A 21,783-nucleotide genomic window follows, 5' to 3' on the forward strand; every position below is an offset into this window, starting at 1 on the left:
TGACCACCTTGTTAAGTAACGAATCGTAGTAGTAACAACGCCTATGTCGCCAGATAGTTCTGATTACTTCTAACCAGTGTGGGTTCTGTGGTCTCATAGTCAGGACACTGGACTTTCAAAACGAATATGAATATTCAGTGTTTCTGCCAGAAAGAAATATTTGGGTATGGCGCTATAAAATTGAATATTAAATTAATTCTGCAAAAAAAAAATTGGGTATGGCTCCATACCCAGTTTACCCTCTGGCAAAACCCCCGATATTGTGGTTAAAAATCCGACTGGAGGATAAGCTCAGCTATCACTGTTTGCTGCCCCCCTACCCCCCCCCCCCCCATGTAGTGATTAAGCCATGAATCAGATCTTAAGGCTAGTAGATAATGGGCTCGCATCCTTAAATTCGGGCAAACATTATTGACATATCAGGACAAAATGTATTAACCTGAGACCTTTTTACCGTGTATTTCCATCATTCTACCCGCAAAATTAGTTATAATCCATGTGAAAATGCGTAGCGATGCGTTTGCAACCCTATATAGCTGTTTGGGTAGTAATGCTAATAAGAATAAATGTTGCCGCCACCCCCTACATAAATGGGAGCCCGTACGCCTATGCATACTCAATCTGATTAAAATTAGCTCTACTGGTTTACCAGTTATTAACCGGTGGAGCTAATTTTAATCAGATTGATGCCTGCTAGCTTTTATATTTAATTCATGATTTAAAGGGAAAGACAAGTTAAACACGAGCCTTATGTGTTGGAAAGATGCATACCCGGACCACCAACACACACTGACACTTTAAGAAACGAAAAACACGTAATTTTAGAGTTAATAAAAAAGCGTGATTATTCCTGCTAACTGGGGGCAGCCATTTTGTTTCATTTTCACCGCGTCCGGAATTCTAGCTTGGGGCGAAGTGACGTATGCACAGTGTAAACAAACGCAGTCATTTACGACAAGGCGCTTCGCTTTCACCAACCTGACTTGTAAAACAACATAAATGACTTGATAATATAACAAACTATTTAACTAATAATTATATTTCAATTTGCATTAACAGAACGAAATGGGGTTATAGTATTTTTGTCACTTAAAAAATCCAAAGAAAAAAAGAGAGCATATTATTAGGCCTATTGGTATGGGTATATTGTAGCAAAAATTACCACTCATGATACCCAAGTGATAATTTGTTGATATTAAGCAATAATGTGCATTATATATCGTTGAATATGCATACCAGTCCAAAAGTCTTGCGCGAGCATTCCTTTAAACAATACACGACAAAGGCCAGTAATGGGGGAAAATAGGGAAATGCATGGTACTGACCTCTTGCTCCAATTTAGACTGAGTTGTGACCGCTCAATAGGAAGGTGTTAATTCACTACACCGACTTCTTTCTCCCTAACTTTGAATTCCTGCCCTTGACAGATGGTCAAGATAAGTGAGATAGCAATCTGATTAAAATTAGCTCTACTGGTCTACCAGTAGATCTAACAGCATTGCGTGGACTCCCATGTCCAGGTGACATTTCATCTATAAATAACAATTTAAATATCGACCAATTACACTTCGCCTTTCTAAGTTCTAAAAATACCGGGCGAGACTATTTATGTGATTTGCGAACTTGTTGGTCTATTTCAACATTAAAACAGGGGGAAAAGTGCAGTAATAAACTCTGGATTGTATACTAGTACAAACAGATTTTATGGCTATACCATCACGTTTTTTTTAAACGAATTTTATATAAAATTTTATATTGAAATTAGTTTCGGGATACTCCGTAATTCACCCGAATCATTTCGTATACCTTCGGCATAATCCCGAATATTTTTAAATTCTTTTCAAATCACTGGCATGATTTTGCAAGTAAGGTTTTGATTGGTCGAATGAAAAGTCAGCTGGATATGAGCTCCAACGGGGTGCTGTTAGATCCACAGGTAATAGTAGTTAACCAGTGGAGCTAATTTTGATTAGATTGGTGAGATGGATACCCAGTGGACAGCACGCTCGAAGTGGATATCAACATAATAATACCTTTTAGAAACGAAAAAACCAACAACAAAAAAAACCCTCACTGATAAAATTAATCGAAAGCTAACAACCATTACTTATTATGTCGACAGTTTGTCGAAGTCAATAAGTGCACTCGTGTTAGGGTTTTTTTTAAAGAGAAACATACATGACGTACGAGAGAATAAAAACTATAAATTTACATTGTAATTTGAATAAATAAATAAAATTGCTTTCTGTTCAGATTGTGTTTCAAATCCTAGGGTAAGTCTATACCAGGAAATTCAGTCGTCCATGTAGGCGTACATTGTTTTTCTAATGTCAATATATATACTTTAATTCTTACACGTCGAGAAAAAGAAACGCAGAAGATGTTGCCAAGATGGCGAGATAAAGGATATAAAAACTTCCCGCCTACTTGAATAACTGCATTATTTGCACAAATAACAGCAATAACACGTTCCACTCTGCTACACGACAGTTGGTATTTGGGTGTATATCGCAGACATAACTTTCACGTTAAATCATCGTCTGCGTTCACAAAGTTAACCATCGTTGGGAACATCGAGTGCAGACGACACTAACACATACCTTTTCAACTCTCACCCATTTGTCGTGAGTCTCATGCATTTGTAACAAAGATCACGCTTTCACGCAACGTTACTATAATCTCGCGCTTTTCAAAAATAAAAACTCCAAGTATTTTATAATCGTGGTTTGTATTTTAGACCTGAATGGAATCATATTCTGATATGCAGGAACTTTAACATATTTGATCACTATTAAAACGGCCAATCCGGAATCTCAAAGACCCTGCTATAAATGGGAGTCAACTATGTTTATTTGTTTTTAAATGGCACCATGAATTACAATATGCTACATAGAAAGTAAACAACAGTTCATCATCAGAGTTAATAATTGTATTCCCAAATTACTGCCTGAAAATGGTAGACATAGATGACTTAAATCTGAACGTCAAAGCCGGTATCATTATCAAAATCGTATCTTCACAATTTAAGGCAGTCGAAAGGGTATTTTGGCAAGGTTGTGATCGTTTCCACGAATCGCTGTCAGGTGCTATATCTATAGGAGGGCTGCCATTCCCATGCCACCCGTACGTCGCCTGTATGAATGCCACGCCCAAGACTGGTTGGACAAATACAAACCTGCACCTGGCAGAGCTCAATGGATATAACCAATATAGAGAGGGAGAGGCAGCAGTGATAGCACTCATGAATCACTGTCAAAACTAATGATATTAGATGTTCACGAAAGGTGAACGTACTCCCAAATAACCTTGTATTCAGAATCATTCTTCACTATGTGAGAGGATAATCTATTAAAGTAAGCAAATTCCCTTTTCCTTTCTTGTTCTAACATCATGTTAAAAGGCTTCCAGAAATCTCCATTTTGGGCTTCGCCCCCCCCACCCCCCCCCCCCCCACCCCCTGTTCCTCTTGACCAGGACTTCGCCCTGGACCTAACCAGAGCCTGGAGCACCTGGGTCCCGGCTTCTAATTTTCTCACTCCTTAGAATTGCCAAATAGTTCAGGTAGTTATGTTCAATATTTGAAGGTTGCATATTTTTTGCTCAAGTTAATAAAATGTTGGTCATATGTTCCCATGACCTACCTGAACCAGAAATCCATTGGTAGTATTTTTTCTGACCACTATCATGTCAGCCATCTAGAAATTCAAATTGGCCGTCATTTTCATATATTTTCTTTATATTTCTCCACTCCCATTTAACATAGAAACATTATTTATTTTTAGGTCTATTGAAACATTTTATGTCAGTGAATTCAAAGATACATTTTTATTATTCATCAGACCATGGCAACCATCTTGAAATTCAAAATGGACTTCATTTCAATATATTTTTTCTCCATCATTACTCCCACTTGACACAGAACAATAATTTTGGTCTCAGTTTACATTTATGTGTTTGGTTGATTATTTTGTAAAAAAGAAAATTGTTGTCTGATCATGGCAACCATCTTGAAAGTCAAAATGGCCACCATGTTTAATATATTTACTCCAGGTTAATGTAGAAGCACAATATTTTTGGTCTATGTACATTTCTGTAGTCCGTTCATTGGTTGGTTTAATTTGTATAGTCATTCAATCATGTCAACTATCCTAAAAGTCAAAATGGCCACCATTTTAATGTTTCTTATACCTAAACTCCCAGTTAACGTAGAAGCACGATTTTGTGGGTCTATGCACATTTCAGTAGTTAAGAAATCTAATTGTTTAGATTTATAGTCATCCAGTCATTGCAAACATCTTAAACTTTAAAATGGCAGCCATATGACAATTTAAAATCGACACCAATTTAATCATTTGGCAAATAATGTTTCTCTTAGTCCACATACAAGTATATTTTTAGGTGAAATAATTAAAATATTGCAATACCTATTACTTTTATGTTTTATATTTTAAACTAATGAAATAAATGAACATACCTAGTGTAAATTATAATTCATAATGGCATATTAGGCATCTACTTTTGTCTGTAATAGAATGCATACTGTAGGAGTCCTCACCAGCTTCACGTATGCAGCACTCTGTACATTGAAGGTTATGTCGCTTACACTAAAGGTACATCTACCTGAACACTTTCTGACACCACAGTTGCATATGATCAGTTCTATCACAGATTCTGGTGCAGCTTGCACCTCCAACATCACAGACACAAATATACCAAACCCACTGACCCTAACCAAGTCTGCATGGATCAAGAATATTTGAATGTAGCATAGAATCTTGAACTCAGATATTTGCTTGGAGATGTGCTCTTTTGGTATGCTGTTATTATATCCCAGAGCTATGTGGCAGTGTTTCCACACTTTGGTTACCCAAACAGCACACCCCCAAGAAAGTATCTGAGCTCAAGATTCCATGCTACATCCAATACAATAGTTTAATCTTTTGATATAAAATGTATGTGGACTAGAAGGAAAATTGTTTGCCAAATGAATAAATCGGTGGCCATTTCGAATTTCTATATGGCTGCCATTTTGAATTTTAAGGTTGTTGCTATGACTGGAGGATATAAAAATGTCACCAATTAATTTGTTGATCCTAGATATGTACATAAACAAAAATAATTGTGCTTCTACGTCAACCTGGAGTTAAAATGTACAAAAAAATTCCACATTAAAATGGAAGCCATTTTGAATTTCAAGATGGTTGTCATTATTGGATAACTATAAAAATGTCACCAATAAATTCATGACTGCAGAAATGTATATAGACAAAAAATATTGTGTTTCTATGTTAACCGGGAGTTGAAATATATGGGAAAATATGTTAAACTGGTGGCCATTTTGAATTCCAAGATGGCTGCCTAGGTCAGACAACAATTTTCGTTTTGTACGAATTCATTCACTGAACTCATAAATGTAAAGAGATACCTCAATTGTTGTTATGGGTCAACTGAGAGTAAATATATACATAAAGATATTTAAATGACGGTCATTTTGAATTTCAAGATGGCGGTCATGTCCAAATGACTAAACAAAGTGTTATTAGCGAGTTTATTGTCCTCAAAATTTAAAATAGACACACAAATTGTGTTTCTATGTTAACTGGGAGTAAAGATACATGTAAAATACCCTAAAATGATGACCATTTTGAATTTCAAGATGGCTGCCATGATCAAATAACCGAAAACAAAAAAATGCTACCAATGGATTTCTAATTCTGAATAGTCTAAAAATAAAAATAAATACATTCTACTGACTTGAGCCAAAAAAAAAAAGAAGCAAATTTACATAACTCCCTGGACTGAAAGGTTGACAGCTCTGCAAACATTGCGCCACAACTAGTATATAAAAAATGTTGTAAATGTTACCATGCCTGTTGAAAATTATTATAAAAGACCATTGGCAGCTAATCGAAAATTCGTCAGTGAGCCCATTGGGCTATCTCTCGTTCCAGCCAGTGCACCACGACTGGTATATCAAAGACCGTGGTATGAGCTACCCTGTCTGTGGGATGGTGCATATAAAAGATCTCTTACTACTAATGAAAAAAACCCCAAATGTACCGGGTTTCCTCTCTATGACTACAGGTCATAATTACCAAATGTTTGACATCCAATAGCCGATGATTCATAAAGCAATGTGCTCTAGTGGTGTCGTTAAACAACAAAAAAACTTTAACTTTAACTAATCGAAAATTTGTAGCTAAAACCTATGTTTTACGGTTAGTGTATATTTGAAACGAAACCAAAATATGGATAGCATACGGATGTACGGCTATAAGTATGACAATAAAAACGATCCAGGGATGTGGATAGCATACGGATGTACGGCTATAAGTATGACAATAAACACGATCCAGGGATGTGGATAGCATACGGATGTACGGCTATAAGTATGACAATAAACACGATCCAGGGATGTGGATAGCATACGGATGTACGGCTATAAGTATGACAATAAAAACGATCCAGGGATGTGGATAGCATACGGATGTACGGCTATAAGTATGACAATAAAAACGATCCAGGGATGTGGATAGCATACGGATGTACGGCTATAAGTATGACAATAAAACGATCCAGGGATGTGGATAGCATACGGATGTACGGCTATAAGTATGACAATAAACACGATCCAGGGATGTGGATAGCATACGGATGTACGGCTATAAGTATGACAATAAACACGATCCAGGGATGTGGATAGCATACGGATGTACGGCTATAAGTATGACAATAAACACGATCCAGGGATGTGGATAGCATACGGATGTACGGCTATAAGTATGACAATAAAAACGATCCAGGGATGTGGATAGCATACGGATGTACGGCTATAAGTATGACAATAAAAACGATCCAGGGATGTGGATAGCATACGGATGTACGGCTATAAGTATGACAATAAAACGATCCAGGGATGTGGATAGCATACGGATGTACGGCTATAAGTATGACAATAAAAACGATCCAGGGATGTGGATAGCATACGGATGTACGGCTATAAGTATGACAATAAACACGATCCAGGAATTTCGGAGCTGGGGCGGCACGTGCCAACCTTTGGACAAGAAACGATTTTATATAGACATGTAATATACAAAAATGAAATTGATTTCAGAATCTACCGAAAATAAATCAAATAGTAACAAAAAAAAAGAAGAAGTTTATTTTGTTTAACGACACCACTAGAGCACATTCATTTATGAATCATCGGATATTGGATGTCAAACATTTGGTAATTGTGACATATAGTCTTAGAGAGAAAACCCGCTTCATTTATCCATTAGTAACAAGGGATCTTTTATATGCATCACCCCAATTTTACTACTACTACTACTACTACTACTACTACCACCACTACCACTACCACTATCACTACCACTACCACCACCACCACCACCACCACCACCACGACTACTGCTGCTGATGGTGATAATGATGGTGATAATGATGATGATGATGGTGGTGATGATGATGATGATGATGATGATGATGATGATGATGATGATGGTGTGGAAATAAACAGCCCAATGTCTTGAAATTATTAAATTATAGACCAGTATCTCAAGATTTGATTTTCAAAGATGCGCTAGCTTTGAAATTAATATTTCATGTCGCAGGAATAAAAAATGAAGGAAAAAACCCAGCTTAAATGAGAAAGTATTTCTAGATGATAATCAAGACAAATGAACTCCACAATAGAAAAAAATACAACCAAGGAACGTTTTTAAATCACTGTTCTAATCATTTGCAAACGACTTATCTATCCTTGTGAGATTTATTAAATTGAATTATGTTGGTACTTGTTTGTAAACTGACCGAGAACGTTATGTGCTCAGCTTTGTTAAAAACAGTTTTAGTGAGTTTTATGCACTTGTAAGCAGGCAATTCGATAAAAAGTAAAATCAAGCGTTAAAGACAGGAACCAGGCTACAGTGTTCTAGACAAATGACACTTTTTTCCCCCTAGTTTTCAGAAGGGAAAACAACTCGGTGTAAATAAATAGAAAACGTTTCTTTACAAATTACTTTTTATTCGCGTAGTTATTTTATTCATGCGCGTGAGAAATAATCCGTTTTAATATTGTCAATTAATCCTAAACCCGTACACATACTAAACATTTTATTGCATCATTATTAATTTTAGGCTTAAATTTACATTAGAGCCAGTTTACACTCTACAGCCTCACTTTAATTTTTTTTTATACAGGTATGAAGAAATGTTTTATTTAACGACGCACTCAACACATTTTATTTACGGTTATATGGCGTTAGACATATGGTTAAGAACCACACAGATTTTGAGAGGAAACCCGCTGTCGCCACTACATGGGCTACTCTTTCCGATTAGCAGCAAGAGATCTTTTATTTGCGCTTCCCACAGGCAGGATAGCACAAACCATGGCCTTTTTTGCACCAGTTATGGATCACTGGTCGGTACAAGTGGTTTGCACCTACCCATTGAGCCTTGCGGAGCACTCACTCAAGGTTTGGAGTCGGTATCTCGATTAAAAATCCCATGCCTCGACTGGGATCCGAACCCAGTACCTACCAGCCTGTAGACCGATGGCCTAACCACGAAGCAGGTATGAAGAAAATGTCATGAGAGTTGGTATGGGTTTAAATCTTAATACTATATATTTTTTATATGAGTTTTAGCATTAACGATTTAGTATATTGATATATGCCAGTCCTTCGGTTCTCTTTTAACATAAACGGACTATCGTAAACGTGTGCAAACTATTTTGACTGGTTTCCGAAATGGTCATTCGATTGAAACTGTAGCATAAAAAGCATTCAGGCAAGCGTTAGCGACAAAGGTTGGCTGAACTTACACCCAAGTCTAATCGTATTTGCGGTAATTCAGAGATAACTTAACTAATTCTGTAAGCGTGTTAGTTCAAACCAGTGTGAACGTATCACAAGCATACCAGCCGACAGCTTGGGAACATGCTCAAAGTTAGTTTGTCATCATGGTTTGGAAAGCAATTAGCAGATAGCAAAAAAACTGTCAGATTAAACCATTTCCCGCAACTCGCGAAAACAAAGTTCAACTACAGGGCAGTAAATACCACTGGCGTAGGAATCGCAAGGGTGGAGGGACATATGCCCCACTCTGTTTTTGATCCAGTAGCAGCAGCGATGGTATATATATATATATATATATATATCTCTCTCTCCTCTCTCTCTCTGTCTCTCTCTCTCTCTCTCTCTCTCTCTCTCTCTCTCTCTCTCTCTCTCTCTCTCTCTCTCTCTCTCTCTCTCTCTCTCTCTATATATATATATATATATATATATATGTGTGTGTGTGTGTGTGTGTGTGTGTGTGTGTGCTCCCTCTTCCACACTTTTTGGCACCTTCTTAGGTACCGTAACAAAAGTATTTTGAAGCCAATAGAGACGAAATATTTCGTCTAGGGGGAGGGGGTCAACATCCACATTTTATTTACGGTTATATGACGTCAGACATATGGCTAAGGACCACACAGATATATAGAGAGAGGAAACCCGCTGTTGCCACTTCATGAGCTACTCTTTTCGATTAGCAGCAAGGGATCTTTTATATGCACCATCCCACAGACAGGGTAGTACATACCACGGTATTTGATATACCAGTCGTGGTGCACTGGCTGGAACGAGAAATAGCCCTATGGGCCCACCGATGGGGATCGATCCCACATCGACCGCGCATCGAGCGAGCGCTGTACCACTGGGCTACGTCCCGCCCCCGAGCAAGGGCAAAGTACCGTAACAACCAGCCATGAAACATGGCCACTTTTTCCTCTCCTTCCTGGGTCCTTTGAATGGAGAGCCCTGGCCGTGAGTACCCCCCCCCCCCCCGCCACACACACACACAATTGGCTATTAATGAACTGCTTTACCCCACCCCACCCCCGGGCTTATTCCGGTTAAATACCGTATCTGTGGCGAGTGGATGAAGAAATTTGGCTACTGAATATATTTCACTTACTAGCCAGCAGCAAGTGAAAAAACCCTTCTGAAAAAACCCTTCTGATCCTAATAGTTGGTTTTATCAAAACTTTCATTTTATTAAAGAGAATTAAAAATACAGAATATTCTTTTTATTTATATCTAGATACTGTAAATCATGAAATTAATGCGAGCAAGTAATTAATGCGAAAAATGCGGCGAACACATCGACGCAATAATAACTTGACGCATTTTGTTTAGTCTCATTCCCAATACAAAAAATGTGCAGGATTTTACTATAATACTTCTAAATAAAATAAAACTTTTATAATATAAAGATGAAACAAAATACAAAAACTATTTTTGTTAAATGTCGTTTTGTGAATACTTCAAGTTGTCACTGTTGCAATATATCGCATTTGTTAACGTTTATTCCTGTGCTGCGCATCAAGTGTATAAAATCAGTCTAAAACATTTGTTAGAATAATACGTCTGCGTTCGCGTGAAATATTGTGCCCTGCAATAGCGACCCGTTTACCTTTTATTCCTACTGGTGGATTAATTAAAAGCAATCACCACACAAAAGTGCGAGGCATACTAACTACTAACCAACTAACAATTAACCTACTGTCCTGGACAGACAGCCCAGATAGCTGAGGTGTGTGCCCAGGACAGCGTGCTTGAACCTTAATTGGATATAAGCACGAAAATAAGTTGAAATGAAATGAGGCATACCCTTAACAATAGGTGTAGTTATACTAATTACACTACTTTAAGTAATTAGGGCTTCCTGGTCGACCCACCAAGTGATTAGCTTCAGGTTATGTAGTAACTGTCAAAACAACTACTGACTTCTTTTAACATGAAAGGTGAAGCCCAAACAATATAATAAGTACACAACTGTGGTTTTTATGTGATGTGGACTTTTGCCCGACGCATTAATAAAAATACGCATTTTTGTTCACCCATGTACGGACGCAATAATATCATGACGCATTAATTTCATGATTTACAGTATTCTTTATTTTGTTTTTGTTGAAAGTAAATGGGGCAAAGCTCTCCCTGTCTCTTTCAACAAAAAACCCAAACTGATTCACATAGCACCTTGGTCACGTCCACCAATGTGAAGCCAAAGTTGCTCTTATTTTAGTCTCTTGGGGTGGGGGTGGGGTGGGGTGGGTGGGGTGGGGGGGTGGGAGAGGTCTGCAGAGAGACTAAATTATTTAGTATCTTTTGGCTTCATATACTTTTGCTACGATCCCTAACGCCACTGAATACTGATGATGAAGAGGGCCAGCCCCCATCCCGAGGATAGAAAAAGGTGCCCTTTTTAAGTTAAAAGATGCCCTTTTTCATCTAGCTATAGAAGACCCTATATTAAGATGTTTGTTACTGGCTTCTTCCCATAATTATACTAGGCTAGGTACAGTCGAGACACTCTATAATTTAAGCGTGTATTACGGATTGATAGTCCTTATGGTGAATATGCAATACACGACAGATTACATGTATGTGTAATGGTATATTGTAAGTATAAAAGACGAAGTGAACTAAAAACAGGATTACATTAACCTGCAACAAGTTTAACTATTACCAAAGGTACCATCTGTTGCCTATACAACCATGTAAACAGATGCTGAATGTGCCAATGAACACAAACACACAGTAGAACCTTAACACTTCCAAGTCAAGGTGTTCAGCCAGCAAACGTTTCGTTAACGTTCGTGAACTAATTAATTGGTTCCCAACGTGGTCATATGGTTTACCGTAAAGCGCATAAACCAGTCTAGCGGACGATTTTCTGCTCGATCTGGCTGAACTCGGCCTTCATCTGCGTAAATCCACATTAGTTTTAAGCACAGAGATTTCTTGCTTTCCGTTTGAAAGATAATTTTGGAAATGACAAGATGATAATACGTGTTAGAAATAACAGCATGACTTTAATACGCGCGCATTGGATTGTAGTTAATGAACAACAGAACTAGATCGCGTGCCTGGTCTACATGGGCGGTCTACGTACCAGCGACTCTGTTTTTACCCCAACTCCCATATTTTGAGAAATCGATACGAATATATCACTTTGAAACATAACTTTCCACTTTGCCAGCTCAGAACCCATCAGAAGACACAAACATGATGTCTAAAATGGCTACATGCATAATCTCTACCGATACATATTTTTTTTGTTTGCTGCCTGCCTTTCTGTCTAGTTTGGTCTGGTCCGTCTGTGTGTCTGATCTGATCTGTCTGTGTGTCTGCAGGATTTTTTTTTGTCAGAAGATAATTTGAGGGTCCATAATAAAAACAAAACAGATCTTAGGTACCCCTACCAAGTAGTTATTGACTTTAGCAAATTTTAAACAGCAGTTTAATCTTTTTAAAAAATATTATAAAACATGTATCCATTAATTTCCTAGATTTTAAGATACGTAATTTTACCCCTCAAACACTCTGCAAAAAACCTTGGTCTATCTGGCTGTCTATCCGTCTGTCTGTCTACCTACCTTCTGACCGACCAATCTAATACAGGCTATATTAGGTGACTTGGAAAGACAGTCAAATTTAAAATAAGTAACAATAATGATTTACGTGTGTATCTGTTTCATTCTTTATGTCGCTGGATCGAACCACCTCGACGGATCCATTTAGCAAATTGTTTTTTTTTTATCTCGTTCCAACCAGTGCACTACAACTGGACAAAGGCCGTGGCATGTGCTTTCCTGTATGAGAAACAATGTAGCGGGTTTTCTCTGATGACTACGAGTCAGAATTACCAAATGTTTGACATCCGATAGCCGATGATTAATTAATCAATGTGCTCCAGTGGTGACGTTAAACAAAACAAACTTTTAAAAAACTGTTTAACCCTAAACTAAACGTTGTTTCTTCTGAATATTTACCCAGTGGTAAAAATGCTTGCTCGATGCGCGGTCGGTCTGGGATTGATCCCCGTCTGTGGGCCCATTGGGCTATTTCTCGTTCCAGCCAGTGCACCACGACTGGTATATCAAAGGCCCTGGTATGTACTACCCTGTCTGTATGATGGTGCATATAAAAGATCCCTTGCTGCTAATCAAAAAGAGTAGCCATGAAGTGGCGACAGCGGGTTTCCTCTCTCAATATCTGTGTCTGACGCCATATAACCGTAAATAAAATGTGTTGAGTGCGTCGTTAAATAAAAACATTTCTTTCTTTCTTTCTTTCTTTCTGAATATTGTATCAGATTAAAGAGCGGGACGTAGCCTAGTGGTAAAGCGCTCGCTTGATGCGCGGTCGGTTTGGGATTAATTCCCGTCGATGGGCCCATTGGGCTATTTCTCTTTCCTGCAGTGCACCACGACTGGTACATAAAAGGCCGTGGTATGTGCTATCCTGTTTTAGAGATGGTGCATATACAAGATCACTTGCTACTAATAACAAAAATGTAGCGGGTTATCTCTCTAAGACTGTATGTCAAAATTACCAAATATTTGACATCCAATAGCCGATAATTAATAAATCAATGTGCTCTAGTGATGTCGTTAAACAATAAAAAAACGTATCAGATTATATCGTTAGGACTGTTTTGGTCACATAGAGGTGTGGGTAGAAACGGTAGCCATGTGTTTAATACCCACCTCCTACAAAATAAAATGTAAACCGTGAATGCTTAGAGCAAACGAGAAAAACACGAAGAAAACCCACCAGGTATAAAATAACAAAATTACGCTGCCTACTGCCCCCCCCCCCCCCCCCCCCCCCCCCCCCGTGTGATACGTTCTGGATCAGCCCTTACGTAGGTTATGATAATTTAATTTAGGTACAGAGAAACTTCCCCATCTCTCCCAAATAAACCTAATTTACCCAGCAGATGTTTGTTAATAGAAAAATGTCACGTAGGTATATATATAATGGCGGTAAATCTGTTTTAACGTAAGTAAATAGATTTCCTACAGTCCCGTAAACACCTAATTTCCGCTTGACCTACACTTGCTCGCCAGCTAAAACATCAGGTGTTCGATTATTGAACTGCCGAATTTTGATGAATATTTTATTTAGAACTTGTTACAATTAAATAAAACAAAATAAAACAAATCAACGTATACGGATCACCTGACTATAATGAGCAATTGAGAATATCCTTTCTACACCAATTTATATAGTTTACTACCTGTATATAATGACCATCCGTTTTTGTATGATTACTGAGTAATACGAAGAAAAAAGAAAGGAATGTTTTATTTAACGACGCACTCAACACATTTTATTTACGGTTATATGGCGTCAGACATATGGTTAAGGACCACACAAATATTGAGAGAGGAAACCCGCTATCGCCACTTCACGGGCTACTCTTTTCGATGAGCAGCAAGGTATCTTTTGTATGCACCATCCCACAGACAGGGTAATACATACCACGGCCTTTGATATACCAGTCGTGGTGCACTGGCTGAAAAAAGAAATAGCCCAATGGGCCCACCGACGGGGATCGATCCCACACCGACCGCGCATCGAGCGAGCGCTGTACCTCTGGTCTACGTCCCGCCCACTGAGTAATACATGCGTATTGGGTAGGTATAATATTTAGTCAGCCCGTTCAACCTGCCACCTCTCTATAAAAAACAAGAACTATAGATTACAATTTGACGTAAGCAGCGAACCTTTCTAAGAAGCCCCACTCCCCCCTTTGTGTTTCCTCTATCATATATTTGTTTCACTTTCAAAGGCGGGACGTAGCCCAAGTGATAAAGCGTTCGCTTGATGCACGGTCGGTCTGGGATCGATCCCCGTAGGTGGGATCATTGGGCTATTTCTCGCTCCAGCCAGTGCACCAAGACTAGTATATCAAAGGCTGTGGTATGTACTACCCTGTCTGTGGGATGGTGCATATAAAAGATCCCTTGCTGCTAATCGAAAAGAGTAGCCCATGAAGTGGCGACAGCGGGTTTTCTCTCTCAATATCTATGTAGTCCTTAACGATATGTCTGACGTCATATAACCGTAAATAAAATGTGCTGAGTGCGTCGTTAAATAAAACATTTCCTTCCTTCTACTTCACTTTCATTATTGTGAAGAAAACACCCTTATTTCTTACAGGAGTTAGTCCAGAAAACATAAAGAAAGCTACTGTAGCTCTCTCGGCGTCTTCCAAACTGGTTCAACAGATCTCCGTCTCGGGCGAAGACTGGACCATCAAGGTTGTCACCAATTCCGGCGAGAAGGCTATAAACTTCAAACTTGGCGAAGAGTTCTCCACCAGTACACTAGATGGAAGACCCGTCAAGGTAAAACTAGTGTGTTTTTAAATACTTTATGGAGTGAAAAAATAGGTTGGAAATCTACCAGTGCTTCATGCTGGGTGCACCATGATGAAGAAACCATTGACTGCATAGATTGCAGAATATGTAATTGTTAAAGTCTACTTCGTTTCTGCGACTCAGCCATTACAATTACTAAGAATCAACTTATGGCCATAAGCGTACGCGACGGGGGTGGGGTGGGGTGGGGGTGGGGGTGGGGGAGGCACAGGGGGCAACTGCCCCACTAGTGCTGGAACAAAAACTCAAATTCGGGCAAAAATTACACAGATATTCGAGAAAATATGTTAACGTAAGACCTTTTTACCATGTATTTCCATCATTCTACCCTCAAAATTAGTTGTAATCTATGAAAAAAAATGCGTACTGATTCGTTTGCAACCCTGTATAGCTGTTTGGTAGTAATGCTAATATGAATGAATGTTGTTATCCAGATTCGGGCATTTTGATTTAATTCGGGCAAACGCCAGCCTGCCCCCCCCCACCCCCACCCCTACAAAAATGAGAGCCCGTACGCCTATGTTTATGGTTACTGAATTTTGGAAATGTCACCACTACCAACTCGTTACTCGGTCACATTTAGCATAGAAATCGGAAGCGAGCGGAGACAGCAGCCCCAAGTTTGAGGGCCAACACCACCACCAAGGTGTATTAAAAGTGTAGCTGTAATTTTATTTATTGTTGTTAAATGATAGAAATGCGATATTTGTGCTCCAAAATCGGGGTTCGAAACCTACTGCTCGAAAATAATGTTCTTCTTTTTTATATATTTTCTAGGGGAGCATAACCCGACACCCCCCCCCCCCCCCCCCACCCCGACTAGAAACTTCGCTTGCCACAGTCTAGACCCCCACTGCATAATTCCTTCCTTAAAATGTATTTCAGTTCTATAAAACTATATCTGTCTCCCATAATATTCCACATAACTACAACAGCATCAGCCACATTCATTATTATCAAACCTACTTTTACGTCGATTTAATAGATTTGTTTTAATTCAGTTTTACTATTCTACCGAAATGATTACACATGGTTCATATCGACCTGTATCAATTAATTATTCGACTTTAAATGTCGAATGAACGTACAGCACAGTTTTGATCGTGCATGTATATCATTATAATTATATGTCAGTATTACTGTATAATGTTATGTTTTATACTATATATGTTTAACTGCCAGAAATCAAATTTTGACTAGCACAGTATTGCTGTAAGATGATATACGTACATTGTTTTTAGGCGACCCTGAACCTAGAGGGAGACAAGTTGGTTGAAATTCATAAAGGCGATGGCTTCGAAACGAAGAGTATCAGAACCGTTTCAGGAGGTGAAATGACAATGGTAAAGCAGACGTACGAGGGGCAGTCAAACAATGAACGACACCCCAGCACGAAAAATACATCGGCTATTGGGTGTCAAACTATGTTAATGGGCAGTCAAACAATTCGTAGAACTACGTACCGAAAGTGACAACAGATCAAAAGTCTCTACATTACGTTTTAATATAATCATCATTGACCCCAATGTATTTGGTCCAATTACTCCTTCGAGACACTGGTGCCAGCGACATAGAACTCTTCTGGCTGGTACATCAACCACCAACAACTAATTCCGGAATAATTTTAATTACAAACCATATAAATTATGCTTGTGAGTTTCAGTAGCATGTTCACCTTCGTCGGTGAGAAACCTGATAATGGCGCTTTGTTCCAATCTGGTCAAATTCACGGTTTCAGGATGGTAGGTTACCGTTAAGCTATAACATGTAAATACACAGGCAAGAAGAATCGTTTTATTGTTAGGACAGTTGTATGAAAGAATAAACTTTTGGAAAACCTCAAAACACGATGGTGTTCCAAACTTTGATATCTAGTTCTACGAAAGTTTTGACTTCCTTTCGTATTTGATACTTTTTATATTTTTGCCAATAACCTAATTTGACACCCAATAGCCGATGTATTTTTCGTGCTAGGATGTCGTTAAACATTCGTTCATTCATTCATCCATTCATTCATTCATTCATTCATTCATTCATTCATTCATTCATATGATATGTTTTACTGCAATGTTGTTGTTTTTATTCTAAAGTTATTTATGTACGATATAGTGCCATCCATTAGCTACCTAGACACAACACTCAAATATGGCCACTTAATAAAGCAATTTAATACATTCTTATTATCGAAAATTGCAATGCGAATTTATGCTAATAGAAGGCAGGACATGTTTCTTACATAACTATTCGCTGGATGCTCATGCGCTTTGTTTATAGCTGGTCTTGGTGTTTTCGTACAATCCTATTTTCGGGCACGTTTGAAGTGGACGAGGGGTTAAATAAATAATGACTGATATTGATAATGGAAGATAAACATTTTAATCTAAGATCCCCACATGTGCATGTTGTTTGAACATGGGACTCAGTTTAAAAGTGGGAGGCATCAACAAATTGCCAAGTTATTATATCGAGAACACACACACATTGGGAGGGGAGGGCAGTCACATTGTCTATGAGTCGTGTTATGGGGCAATAGCACAAATTATAAAAGGTGGTGAGAAAAAAAGGTTGTGTTGGCGAGGGGTGGAAGTGGGTGGGGACGTAGGGCCATATCCTTCCTCTGGCTACAACAGTGTTGAAAGATTGGCCGTGAATGTTGTTAACGACATGAACCAGTAATATGCAAGGTGCAGGTCAATTAAATTTGTGTCGATTAACAATAATAATTATAACGATAATGCTAAAATGTCATATTACAAAAAATAAAACATTAAGTTATGATCATAAAGCTTTAAATATAGCAAGCATTAAAATGCATGTCAGTATATAGTAATACATGTACTACTAAACATGATTTTTACTTCTAGATTCTCCCTTTTAAAATTCCTTTAATTTACATACGTAAAATATGCTGCGTTTGATAAATTATATACATACTTATTTATTTGTTTTCAGGTTTTAAGCGGAAATGGGGTTACTTGTACTAGGAAGTACAAGAAAGTTGATTAAATGTCCTGGATGCTCTATACTATCTTCCTAATCTGGAATTCCAGTCTGAGATTAACCGACGGTGTTGTGCGCAGTTTTGTTTGTTGTGACTAGTATTGGTCTATTATCAGAATGTTTATTTCGCAAAGAACTGTTATTGGTCAGTTGCATGCATGTTCATTTTGTGCAGCATTCGAACGGGTTAATAACACGAATGCTTGTGTCTTCGCAAATAATTTACATTAGTCATTTACATGAACGTTTATATTGACGGAGTACATGGATATTTATTTCCTGTGCAGACTTGCACACAAGGGGAACCAGAAGTAGGTGTGCATGGTATAACTTACTTATAATTTACTTTTGAAATAGTGCCTCCAAAGGCAAAAGCGTGTATACAATTGAACAAGATGAGTGAAGTGAGGTGCGGGATTAGGAAATCATTTAGTCCAGTAAAGGGCGATAAATCGGTTGGAATATCATTATTGATCATCGGTTATAATCAGTTTTCACCAACCGATCCACTTTCGATTACACTATCGGTTAAACTAGTATGCACGTAAAACGGATGAATTACGAGGACCAAGCATGTACCTATTGTCGTATTTACCGGGTAGACCCATCACATTGTTAATTTGACTTTTAATAACAGTATAATACCATTTTTAATACACACATGAACACAAACCCCAACCCCAACCCCAACATATTTACATCAATTCCGTCATCTAAACTAGAGGAACAGTAATTGTAGTGAATGTTTCCCACGACAATCAATTATTAATTTTTATAATCGATCATCAAATCGGTAGAACCCAACCGATCAATTTCCGATTATAAGCCACCACAGGAACATCACTAAGAAGACCCATCAATTTCCGATTATAAGCCACCACAGGAACATCACTAAGAAGACCCATCAATTTCCGATTATAAGCCACCACAGGTACATCACTAAGAAGACCCATCAATTTCCGATTATAAGCCACCACAGGAACATCACTAAGAAGACCCATCAATTTCCGATTATAAGCCACCACAGGAACATCACTAAGAAGACCCATCAATGTCCGATTATAAGCCACCACAGGAACATCACTAAGAAGACCCATCAATTTCCGATTATAAGCCACCACAGGAACATCACTAAGAAGACCCATCAATTTCCGATTATAAGCCACCACAGGAACATCACTAAGAAGACCCATCAATTTCCGATTACAAGCCACCACAGGAACATCACTAAGAAGACCCATCAATTTCCGATTACAAGCCACCACAGGAACATCACTAAGAAGACCCATCAATTTCCGATTATAAGCCACCACAGGAACATCACTAAGAAGACCCATCAATTTCCGATTATAAGCCACCACTGGAACATCACTAAGAAGACCCATCAATTTCCGATTATAAGCCACCACTGGAACATCACTAAGAAGACCCATCAATCTCCGATTATAAGCCACCACAGGAACATCACTAAGAAGACCCATCAATTTCCGATTATAAGCCACCACAGGAACATCACTAAGAAGACCCATCAATTTCCGATTATAAGCCACCACAGGAACATCACTAAGAAGACTCATCATTTGTATTTTGTTAATGTGAAGACGTTAAACTTTAAAAAAAAGAAGTTTGTTTTGCTTAACGACACCACTAGAGCACATTGATTAATTAATCATCTGCTATTGGATGTCAAACATTTGGTATTTATGACTCGTAGTTATCAGAGGAAACCCGCTACATTTTTCTTAATGCAGCAAAGGATCTTTTATGTGTACCTTCCCACAGACAGGAAAGCACATACCACGGCCTTTGACCAGTTGTGGTGCACTGGTTGGAACGAGACCCCCCCCCCCCCCATCAGTTGAATGAATCCACCGAGGTGGTTCGATCCTGCAGACGTTAAAGATACACGATCCTCTTCCAACACTCACTATTCGCAACTTACAGGTTAATTATAGAAAATAGTATTTCATGGGGTAAACTCAGTTTCAGTAAAAAATTCTTTACATAAAAAGAGGACCACTGAACGAAAACTTTATACACTTCTTCATCTTATCATCAGCTGCAAAGTGATTGTCTCGCTCAGGAAAAACGGAACAACAACAACAACAACAGGCGTGTGTGCAGAAATTTATGCTGGGAGGAGGGTGTGTGTGTCTAGACTGTACTGAGCGAAGTTTCGAGTTGGGGAGGGAGGTGGGCAGTCATGTTCCCCCGAAAAATGTTTTTCGCTTCAGCAGGGGTGAGAGGTCGACCACAACCACCGTGAAACCAAGTTCAGGCCTAATAGTTGCTCATCTGGTTTTGGTTATGCTTGATTGCTTTCAGTAAGATTCTGTTTATGCGCCACGTACATTTTGTTAATGAATGTTGGGCATTCGGCAAGTAGATTATTCTCTCTTTTTTTTTATGGTTATGAATTATTTTAATTTTCTCAGTAGATATTATAAATGTCAGCCACCCTTCCTTGTGTTAAACGCCAAGTACCTACTTTCCCCTGAGAATAACAGTTCTCCAAACTCCCTTAAAGGTGTCTAAGGTGAAGGCCGCGGATATATCTAGTTCAGACCAGGGTACCATTCCCGGGTGTTAGATGTTTGCCCTCGGTTACTGAGGACGTGGGTTGGGAAGAAGGAACCAAATTTAAAGTCGATGACTCTCGGACATTTCTACACTAAACATAAACTGACATAGTGGCGTATAAGTATTTTTCAAAGATTATTTAACAAAGATATTGCATTCTATGGTATTGTAGAGTAATTTTCTCATGCATCAATTCATGTTTACGACAGTAGTTGTAGTTACATATATTTGTTGTACTTCGTATTCATTTGTGGCTATAAAACAATACAGAAACATCTGTACACATACTTCGAGTTTTTCTTTTATAGATCTCAACGGGGGTCGGGGGGGGGGGGGGGGGTCGGCGCGATCGATTTGAGATCGATCCCTGTCAATGGGCCCATTGGGTTATTTCTTGCTAGTGCACTGCGACTGATATATCAAAGGCCGTGGTATGTGCTATCCTGTCTGTGGCATAATGCAAATAAAAGATCCCTTGGTACTAAGACCATATGTCAGAATGACCGAATGTTTGACATCCAATAGCCGATGATAAATAAATTTACTTTAATGGTGTCGTTAAACAAAAGAAACTAAGTAAGGAATTAACATATTTTAAACCACGGCTATTTGAGAGAGAGAGAGAGAGAGAGAGAGAGAGAGAGAGAGAGAGAGAGAGAGAGAGAGAGAGAGAGAGAGAGAGAGAGAGAGAGAGAGAGAGAGAGAGAGAGAGAGAGAGAGAGAGAGAGAGAGAGAGAGAGACAGACAGACAGACAGACAGACAGACAGAGACGGAGAGGGAGAACGAGAGAAGAGGAGGGAGATAGAGCGAGCGAGCGAGGGAGGGTGGGAAAGAGCGAGGGAGAGAGAGAGAGAGAGAGAGACAGAGAGACAGACAGACAGAGAGAGAGAGAAACCGAGGGGGAGAGAGAGAGAGAGAGAGAGAGAGAGAGAGAGAGAGAGAGAGAGAGAGAGAGAGAGAGAGAGAGAGAGAGAGA

The 21,783-nt window shown here is 38.8% G+C and overlaps 1 protein-coding gene across 1 annotated transcript in view; it reads left to right on the forward strand.

Moving 5' to 3' along the window:
• Positions 1 to 18,798, forward strand: part of LOC121391061 (sodium/calcium exchanger regulatory protein 1-like) — a 29,492-nt gene extending 10,694 nt beyond the window's left edge. The window contains exons 2-4 of the mRNA XM_041522821.1: positions 15,006 to 15,193; positions 16,468 to 16,569; positions 18,179 to 18,798. Coding sequence (XP_041378755.1) covers positions 15,006 to 15,193; positions 16,468 to 16,569; positions 18,179 to 18,232 — 344 coding nt within the window. The 3' untranslated portion in view covers positions 18,233 to 18,798. The remainder of the gene's footprint in view (positions 1 to 15,005; positions 15,194 to 16,467; positions 16,570 to 18,178) is intronic.
• Positions 18,799 to 21,783: the final 2,985 nt, after the last annotated feature.

This window comes from Gigantopelta aegis, chromosome 3 (genome assembly GCF_016097555.1).
Source record: "Gigantopelta aegis isolate Gae_Host chromosome 3, Gae_host_genome, whole genome shotgun sequence".
NCBI classification, from domain to species: Eukaryota; Metazoa; Mollusca; class Gastropoda; order Neomphalida; family Peltospiridae; genus Gigantopelta; species Gigantopelta aegis.